Consider the following 9996-nt stretch of genomic DNA (forward strand, 5'->3'; position numbering starts at 1 on the left):
GGCTTCCCAAACCCTGCTGTACAGAGTTGGCCCAGAGAACACCCCGCATAGAGCCCTGTCCAGGAAGCCCCGTCAAGACGCCTAAGTTCCGAGGGAGGTGGGGGCAATGCAGGTGCGAGGCAAGTTTGTGAGCTGGGGTGGCGCATCCACTTCATCAACTCGTGTGTGGATAATGGTTAGAGGGAGAGAGCTGTGGGAAATAAATTCTGAGCATTTCAAGAGAGACCGGGCACCTGGTGACCAGTTCCGAGGTCAAAGGATTGAAGTGCTATGTGGCCAAGAGGAGGCCAGCTCTGTGGTAGAGGGTTCAGGAACTTCCCAAGGCCTCAGGGCTGTTCAGCCAGCTGTCCCCCACTACCCTCTGTGCCCTGTGACATCCCCCAGATGTCCCACAGGGTTTCTGGGAGGGGCCTGCTGGACTAGCCCAAGTGATGACACTGGAAAGGGCTTTAAAAACAAAACAAAACAAAACAAAACAAAAACCCACACAACTTCTTGAGGCCAAAAGTTCAAGACCAGCCTGAGCAATATAGCAAGACTCCACCTCTACAAAAATGAGTAAAATAAAATAAAATAAAATTAGCTAGGCATTGTGGCATACACCTGTAGTCCCAGCTACTTAGAACGCCAAGGCAGGAAGATCACATGAGCCCAGGGTAAAGTATTTTTACTTTACTCCAACACTAAAGTATTTTTATAAACTTTTACACAAAGTCATTCGATGTTGAAAATCTGATCTGAAAATTAATGTGAGTTTTTATTTATCCCATCAGTGTAACTATTTCACCACAGAACATGTGCTTGATTGTTGGGTACATGTAAATCATATTACCTTAGTTTGCATTACCTTTCATGAAATCCTAAATGTTTTTAACTCTGAAACATTTACTTTGAAAGATTTTTAACTTAACTTTTTTTTTTTCTTTAATTATTTTGTAGAGATGGGTCTTGCTCTGTTGCTAGGCTGGTTTTGAACTCCTGGCCTCAAGTGATCCTCCCATCTCAGCCTCCCAAAGTGCAGGGATTATAGTTGTGGGCCACCATGCCCAGATAATTAAAAAAAAAAAATTCAGACATGGTCTCTCTCTGTCATCTGTGTTAGAGTGCAGTGGCATCATCACAGCTTGCTGCAGCCTCAAACTCCTGGGCTCACGTGATCCTTCTGCCTCAGCCTTCTAAGTAGCTGGGACTACAGGTGCATGCCATGATGCCCAGCTGATTTTTTATTTTATTTTATTTATTTTTATTTATTTATTTTTGTAGAGATGGAGTCTCGCTATGTTGCTCGGGCTGGTCTCAAACTTCTGGGCTTGATCCTCCCACCTTGGCCTCCCAAACTGCTAAGATTATAGGTGTGAGCTGCCAGGCCCAGCCAACGATTTTGAATAAGAGATTGTGGACCTTTGGCAAACTCCTGACTATTTCTGAGTTTTGTCCAAACCCCATCCCTTTCTTTCTTTTCTTTTATTTCTTTTTAAATTTTTTAAAAATTTAATTGCAGAAGCCATGCTAATCTCTGCATTGTTCCAATTTTAGTATATGTGCTGCTGAAGCAAGCGCAGCCCATCCCTTAATTGTATCATTTGATCTTCATGGCTACCTAGAGAAATCAGGGAGGGGCTCCAACTAGGGACCTTCCCTGGGCAGATGGTGTCCCATCCCACCCCTGATTGGCTCTGGGAAAACCCTGGGGGGTGGAGCAGGGAATGATCCACCCATGCCCCAGTCAAGGCTCCACCCCCCTGGAGCTGTGTCGACACCTTAAAGACCCAACTCTGCCTTCCTTGGTGCCATTAACCATAGCTCTTCCTCCAGTAGCAGCCATGGCCCAGTGGATGACAACACAGCTGCTGCTCTTTCTAGTGTGGATGGCTGAAGTAGGGGAGGCCCAGCCCAGGACTATTCGAATCAGGACTGAGCTTCTCAACGTCTGTATGGATGCCAAACACCACAAGGAAAAGCCTGGCCCCGAGGACAACTTGCATGAACAGGTGGGCCCAGGGGTGATCTGGCGGGGGAGGGACTGACTTGGGAAGAGGAGATCAGGAGATGGAGATATCAAAACCCACTCCATGGTGGAGGCAGACAGACCTGCTAGAGGGGACCTTCAGTTTGTATTAATGTAGGTGACTATTTTTCACACATAATGTGTGCCAAATGTCAGTACAATGCCAACAGCTCATCTTTTCGGTTGTTGGGTTTCCGCATTCCACAAATAAGGAAGCAGGCCCAGAGAAGAGTCTAGGAAATGAAGCTGGAGAGATTCATGCTGGGATTTTTTCAATTTTGAGGTTTAGAATGGGAGTGACTCCTCCAAAGATCTCACAGGAGAAACTGCACCCTGCATCAGAGTGCTTTCTTGTCTGCTAGCTCTAAATCGCTCAAGAAAGGTGGGTCTCGGGGCCGGGTGTGGTGGCTCATTCCTGTAATCCTAGCACTCTGGGAGGCCGAGGCAGGAGGATCCCTCAAGGTCAGGAGTTCGAGACCAGCCTGAGCAAGAGCGAGACCCCGTCTCTACTAAAAATAGAAAGAAATTAGCTGGACGACTAAAAAATATATAGAAAAAATTAGCCGGGCATGGTGGTGCACTCCTATAGTCCCAGCTACTGGGGAGGCTGAGGCAGGAGGATTGCTTGAGCCCAGGAGTTGCTGTGAGCTAGGTTGACACCATGGCACTCTAGTCTGGGCAACAGAGTGAGACTTTGTGTCAAAAAAAAAAAAAGAAAGTTGGGTCTTTCACAGTCATGCCACTGGGTGTGAAGCATCTTTTTATTTTTTTTTTGAGACAGGCTCTCCCTCTGTTACCCAAGCTAGAGTGCAGTGGTGTCATCATAGCTCACTGCAGCCTCGAACTCCTGGCTCAAGCGATCCTTCTACCTCAGTCTCCAGAGTAGCTGGGGCTACAGGCATGCACCACCATGCCCGGCTAATTTTTCTATGTTTTTTTTAGAGATAGGGGTCTTGCTCTTGCTCAGGCTGGTCATGAACTCCCGGCTTCAAGCAATCCTCCTGCCTCAGCCTCCCAAAGTGCTAGGATTATAGGCATGCACCACCACCCCCCTATGGAAGCATCTTGATTCATGAGTCTAGCAAAATTCTGGGCTGTGTTTCTCGACCCCTTTGGATCTGAGGTCTCCCTATAACAATTATTTGGCCACAACCTTTTAAATATCCTGAACCTAGCTAAACATTTTTAAAAAAATAAATATGATAATACAACCGTAAAGAAAATGCAAAAGAGGCTGGGCGTGGAGGCTTATACCTATAATTGCCTCCTTTGGGAGGCCAAGGTGGGAGGATCACTTGAGGCCAGGAGTTCAAGGCCAGCCTGGGCAACATAGTGAGACCCCATCTCTACAAAAAATAGAAAAATCAGCTGGGCGTGGTAGCACGCACCTATAGTCCCAGCTACTCAGGCGACTGAGGCAGGAGGATCACTTGAGCCCAGTAGTTCGAGGTTGCAGTGAGCTATGATGACACTACTGCACTCTACCCTGGGTGACAAAGAAGACTTTGCCTCTAAAACAACAACAACAGAAAAGTAATCTGTAATATGCATTTTCAGTATGTAAATGTTCGTTTTGACTCCATTAGCAGATAGGGGTCATAGTCCCGTTGGCTTGTTTGGATGAGCCTGCAGCTGTCAAGCGCAGACTGAGGAGTGGTGGTATAACCTAGACACTTCGGGCAGCCCTGGCTTTCACTTATTCAGCCTTTATTTTTTTCAAAAGTGCGCACTTTAATATTTAGCTTGTCAACCTTAAATAACAAGGTTATTCAGAAAGCTTGAGGATTTCCATCCGGGAGAATAGGTTCATGTTGTCCCGAATATACACTCCAATTTGCAGCAATTGCAAGTGAGTTTTTAAGAAAAAAGAAGAGGCAGTTTCTAAATTGTTTACCAAGAATTTATGTTAAAATAACACAAGCTATTGATTGGCCACATTGTTCTTTGTATCTACAAATTCCAGGAGTGTGAAGATAATGGGTGAGGCTGCTAGTCAGGAACAAAATGCCTTTCTTTCCTTTTAGAGATGAAGTCTTGCTCTGCCCTCCAGGCTGGAGGGCAGTGGCCCATCACAGCTCACTGCAACCTTGAACTTCTGGGCTTAAGTGATCCTCCCGCCTCAGCCTCCGGATTGTCCCTGGGCTTGGGTGTGGCGGGTGTGATTGAAGTACCATACTCTTATCAAAGTACCAAACTCTGGGTTTGACAAATTTTGCATACCTCAAAGAGCTCAGACTGCTCTGAGCTAGTTTTCTTTTCTCAAGCTTGATATTAAATTGTAGGCTGTGGGTTTTCATTCAATAAGTGTGTACTGAGTGTCTATGTAATTGGAATTATTCTGGGGTTACAATTTAACTTGCTTCCTCCCCTCCAAGTCTTTGTCACTTTCTAAAGGAGGCTTAATCTGACCACCCTATAACACTGCAAGTCCCCTTCCCTCTCCCCTGCTTACTTTTTGCCAAAGCAATTATCATGTGACAAGTGTTCATCATTGTATCCCCAGTTCCTAGAAAAGTGCCTGGGTCAGACTAGGTAGGGGAGCAATAAGGGTTTGAATTAATGAATTCTGTAATGACTGCGCCTTCAGGCAGGGGCTCCCTTCTGGGCTCCCACAGCCTCTGAGAGTCCCCCTGCCAAAGAGGTCCCCAGTAGCAAGTATTTTCCTGGATGACTTTGACTGGGTTGGTGAAACAAGGACTAAAAGGGGAGAGGCTGCACATAGAATATTCTGGCTGTACTGGCTGTGGACTTAGTCCTGTGTCTTCCCCCATCCAGTGCACTCCCTGGAAGAAGAATGCCTGCTGCACTGCCGACACCAGCGAGGAAGCCCACAAGGATATTTCCAACCTGTATAGATTCAACTGGGACCACTGCGGAAAGATGGCGCCCGCCTGCAAACGGCATTTCATCCAGGACACCTGCTTCTATGAGTGCTCCCCTAACTTGGGGCCCTGGATCAAGCAGGTACTAATGTCTTCCTGGCATCCCCAACCTAGCAGAGGAGCTGAGCTCTCCAGACATCTCTGCAGGCCGTACCTCCAGCTCTGGTGCTATTCAGGGCTGGGTTGCTGGGATTCCTGAGCCTGAGCCCTTCTCTACCCAATCTCCCAGGTGGACCAGAGCTGGCGCAAAGAGCGGATCCTGAATGTGCCCCTGTGCAAAGAGGACTGTGAGAGCTGGTGGGAGGATTGTCGCTCCTCCTACACCTGCAAGGGCAACTGGCACAAGGGCTGGAACTGGACCTCAGGTGAGGGTTGGGGTGGGGCAGGAAGGGAGGGATGTGGGGGTGTGGGGCTGTGGAAGAGGTATGTGAAGATTTGGGGTTGTCGGGCTGGCAGAAGCAGATAGTTCTGAGCCCAGTGGCTAAAGGTTGTTCATCCTCCCTACAGGGTATAACCAGTGCCCCGTGAAAGCTGCCTGCCACCCCTTCCCTTTCTACTTCCCCACACCTGCTGATCTGTGCAATGAGATCTGGAGTCACTCCTACAAAGTTAGCAACTACAGCCGAGGGAGCGGCCGCTGCATCCAGATGTGGTTTGACCCAGCCCAGGGCAACCCCAACGAGGAAGTGGCAAGGCTCTATGCTGAGGTCCAGAGTGGGGCTGGGCTCCGCGGGGCCTGGGCTCCCCTGCTCAGCCTGGCCCTGATGCTGCTCTGGCTGCTCTGCTGATCTCCTTTGCCTTTGACACCTGGACATCCCTGCCCTGTTCGGCCCCACAGCTCCTAGCCATTCAGTGCCTGCTCCACCGTCGGGCCTCTGACAGCCAGTTTAAATAAACCAGACACTCCACATATGTCTTGGGAATTACTTGGGTGTGAATAGGAATGTGACTATTTCGTTTCGCAATTCCCATTGATTGAAGCCAGTTCCCAACTCTTAACACTTACTGTGAACTAGCCTGATACTTCACTATTCTTATAACCTAGGAGACATCCATAGCTCTCAATTTCATTTTTTACTATAGCTCTAATCTTGAGCCAAGCCCAGGATTTTATCATTTATATCAGACCCAAGCCTCCCAGGTTGATTGCTCTGCCCCATGCTCAGCTCTCCAATAGAAGAGATAGGAAAGGCTGTGCCCAGCACATTCTGGTTGGGTGGCTGGGAACAGGATAACAGGCCAGCAAGAGCCGTGCCCCACTAACAGCTAATACTCACGGAGCACTCACTATCTGCCAGACACTACCCTAAATTTTTTTTTTGAGACATAGTCTCACTCTGTCATCCAGGCTAGAGTGTAGTGGTGTCATTGTAGCTCACTGTAACCTCCAACTCCTGGGCTCAAGTGAGCCTCCCAAGCAGCTGGGACTACAGGCACGCACCACCATGCCTGGCTAATTTTTAAATTCTTTTGTAGAGATGGGGTCTCACTATGTTGCTCATGCTGGTCTTGAACTCCTAGCCTCAAACAATCCTCTGCCTCAGCCTCCCAGAGTGCTAGTATTATAGGCCTATATTCTTTATATATTTATTCTGATAAGGTATACACACCATTGTCTGCATTTTACATATGTGGAAACAGACACATAAGTTAAAGAATATGGCCAAAAAGTCCCCTGTGTAAGAGCTAGAATTCCACCCCAGGCAATTGGGCTCTTGAGAACAAGCTCACTCCCCTTGTAGAGTGAGTAAATGTCTAAAAGAGATGACACATCCATGCCTGATGGGAGCAGCTGGGCCTGAGCTGGTCTGGCAGAGCTAGAACTGGAACCCAAACTTAGTCTCCTGAGCAGGTCCCAAACCAATAATTTGGAAGATGTTTAGGTCGTGTTCCCCATTAGGTATAGTTTGTAGCAGTTGTAATAAGCTAGGTTATGTCACCTTTATTTCCTGCATAAGCTGCAATGTTTAATGTGGATTATCCAGGGGATTCTGCTTCTCACTTGGACCCAGGCTGATACAGACGCCATCTCGTCACGTACTTCCATGAGACAGGATAAGGGAACTTGGGGAATTCCATATAGATTCTTCAAGCTTCTACCCATCACTTTTGTTGGCCAAATCAAGTCATGACCTGCCTAAATTCCAGAAGGCCAGGAAAATACAATCCTGTTTGCCTGGAAAGAGGAGAGTTACAGGTTTGCCAATAGACCTAATGACTACTATGAAGAACTTGTTACCTTCCGGTCAGTTTATAGTTCTGGTATGGTCATTGTTACCAATTTAATTTTTCAATTAGATCCTAGTAAGGAGAGCCAGCTCTTTCAATGAATGCAATTAACTATATCAACCTGAAAAGCAGAGCAATCCGCGAATGACCAACCTGAGGTAGTCTTGCAGACAAGGCCAGTTGATGTATCCTATTCTCTCCAGGACCAGTGACACTTGTTACAAATATGATTTGTCTACAGATACATTGGAATTAGTGGAATTTAAGATCAGTACCATCCCAATCCATCGTACCTTGTTAAAGGCCTGGTATGCTGTTTCTGAGCCATTGATAAAAGTATATATCTGAATGCTACTTTCTGCAGTTGTCATCCCCAAGTTCTAAGGAGTCGTTGGTTCGCAGAATGTATTAATACTTTTCCACATTAAGATTGCCTGGAGCAGGCCGGGCGCGGTGGCTCACACCTGTAATCCTAGCACTCTGGGAGGCCGAGGCGGGAGGATTGCTGGAGCTCAGGAGTTCAAGACCAGCCTGAGCAAGAGCGAGACCCCGTCTCTATTAAAAATAGAAAGAAAGTAGCTGGACAACTAAAAATATACATAGAAAAAATTAGCCGGGCATGGTGGCGCATGCCTGTAGTCCCAGTTACTCGGGAGGCTGAGGCAGGAGGATCGCTTGAGCCCAGGAGTTGGAGGTCGCTGTGAGCTAGGCTGACGCCACGACATTCTAGCCTGGGCAACAGAGTGAGACTCTGTCTCAAAAAAACAAAAAACAAAACAAAACAAAAAAAACAAGATTGCCTGGAGCAGTAGTACTGGCATAAGGATAGACATACAGATCACTGGGACAGAACTGAGGGTCCAGAGATAAATCCTTATATTTATAGTTAATTGATTTTTGACAAAGGTCCTAAGGTAATTCATTGGGGAAAGGATAGTCTGTTCAACAAATGGTGCCCAGACAATTGATTATCCACATGCAAAAAGATTAACTTAGACCTTTACCTCACACCAAACACAAAAATTAACTCAAAATGGACGATTGGCTTAAATGTAATAGATAAAACAATAACATTTTTAGAATAAAACAGGAAAACGTCTTCTACATCCCATGTTAGGCAAAGATTTATTAGATTAAAACTTCCACCCTTATTTATTTCTTTTTTGGGGGGTGGTTAAAAACTGTTTTTGTAGAGATGGGGTCTCACTGTGTTGCCCAGGCTGGTCTTGAACTCCTGGACTCAAGCAATTATCCTGCCTTCTGAGTAACTGGGACTACAGGCAAAAGCCGCCATGTCTGGTCCTTTTATTTCTTTTTTGGGCCAAAAGTATAGTAAGTCAATGCAAAAACTGATAAATTGGACATTATCAAAATTCAAAATTCTTACACTTCAAAAGACACCATTAATAAAATTAAAAGATAAGTAACAGACTGGAGGAAATATTTGTAAAACATATCCAATAAAAGATCTGTATCCATAATATAAAAAGAGCACTTACAATTCAATAATAAGACAACCCAATCGAATAATGGGCAAAAGAAAGAACAAATATTTCATCAAAGAAGATATTCATTTGAGTAAATTAAACATTATAGCAAAACTTACACATGGATGTCCATAATGTTATGTGTCATTATTCATAATAGCCCCAAGCTAGAAATAACCTAAATTTACATCAACTGGTGAATGGATAGACAAAATGTGGTATACTGAGGCAATAGAATACTATGCAGCAATAAAAAGTAACAGACTATGGACACGTGCTGTTATAGAGAAGCCTCAAAAACATGATGCTAAGTGAAAAAGCCAGACGTAAGAGACTTCCTATTGTATGATTCTCCTTATATGAAGTGTCCAGGAAATGCAAATTTATAGAGACAAAGTAGATTAGTGATTGTCTGGGGCTGGGAGTGGGAACAGGAGTTAACTATAAATGGGCATGAGGGAAGATGAAAATTATTGGGGGAATGAAAATGTTCTAAAACTCATTTATCATGAGGTTGTATTAGTCAGCAAAATCATTGTAAAGTTAAAGCAGGCAAATTTTAGGATAAGTAAAATAAATAAATAATACATAAATAAAATACGGCCTATAGGATACTCTCCCATAGCACACAGGGAATTTTACATGATTCTGAGTTCTTGTGGGGTGTGCCCACAAGGGAAAGTATTCTAAGGAATTTAGCATATGGCTTTATAAAAATCTATCATCTGAGACAAACTCTATTCCATCATGAACTTCAAGAGATTGGTTGGAACAAGCTGGCAACAAAGGACAGAGTCTATTCTTGGTGTAGATGGAGACAACACCAGTAGAGACATTTAGGAGAGTGGCCTGTTGACCAAGGATTTTTTTTTAAGAGAGAACGTTTATTCCAATTGGCACAAGTGTGGTCTGCTAAATTGAGCACTAGAGACCAGAGGAAAGAAAATGTGCTGTATCATATGACAAAAATAAATAAATAAATGAAAAAGAACATGAAGTATCTTACCAAAAATACTAAGACAATAACCACAATCATCTGTCCTTCATTAACTTTACTCATCTCTTTAAAAGTATTTTTAGTTACATGTTCTTAGATTAGCATTTTCCTCTGTAGAAGTCTTCTGCTTTGGGGCTGAAATTTTGCTGGAAATCCCAAGTCTCAGGACTCTGGTAGGTTGACTCAACTAAGTGTTACTTTATGGTGGTGATGTCAGATACACAAGTCTATTTTCTGTCAATAAAGTATGGCAGGTATCTATAGACAAACGAGAGAACAATAGAAACCAGCTATTGACAGTACCAAATCATGTGGATAATCTATTAACTTTCTTTTCTTTTCTTTCTTTCCTTTTTTTTTTTGGAGTCAGAGCCTCTCTCTGTCACCCTGGGT

General features: G+C 44.7%; 1 protein-coding gene across 1 annotated transcript; it reads left to right on the forward strand.

Moving 5' to 3' along the window:
- Positions 1-1786: 1786 nt before the first annotated feature.
- Positions 1787-5821, forward strand: FOLR1 (folate receptor 1 (adult)). Its single transcript, XM_012645743.1, has 4 exons — positions 1787-1991; positions 4784-4972; positions 5120-5255; positions 5398-5821. Exons 1-4 carry the CDS (start codon positions 1824-1826, stop codon positions 5676-5678), a joined length of 774 nt encoding a protein of 257 aa, XP_012501197.1. The 5' UTR covers positions 1787-1823; the 3' UTR covers positions 5679-5821.
- The last annotated feature ends 4175 nt before the right edge of the window (positions 5822-9996 follow it).

This window comes from Propithecus coquereli, unplaced genomic scaffold (genome assembly GCF_000956105.1).
Source record: "Propithecus coquereli isolate 6110/MARCELLA unplaced genomic scaffold, Pcoq_1.0 Scaffold235, whole genome shotgun sequence".
Taxonomy (NCBI): domain Eukaryota; kingdom Metazoa; phylum Chordata; class Mammalia; order Primates; family Indriidae; genus Propithecus; species Propithecus coquereli.

What these genes read in the sequence shown, in the direction of transcription:
- FOLR1 (XM_012645743.1), top strand. Translation starts at nt 1,824, where the DNA reads ATGGCCCAGTGGATGACAACACAGCTGCTGCTCTTTCTAGTGTGGATG. An exon ending in TGGGGCCCTGGATCAAGCAG is followed by an intron (nt 4,973 to 5,119) that starts GTACTAATGTCT and finishes CCAATCTCCCAG; the next exon opens with GTGGACCAGAGCTGGCGCAA. An exon ending in GGGCTGGAACTGGACCTCAG is followed by an intron (nt 5,256 to 5,397) that starts GTGAGGGTTGGG and finishes TCCTCCCTACAG; the next exon opens with GGTATAACCAGTGCCCCGTG.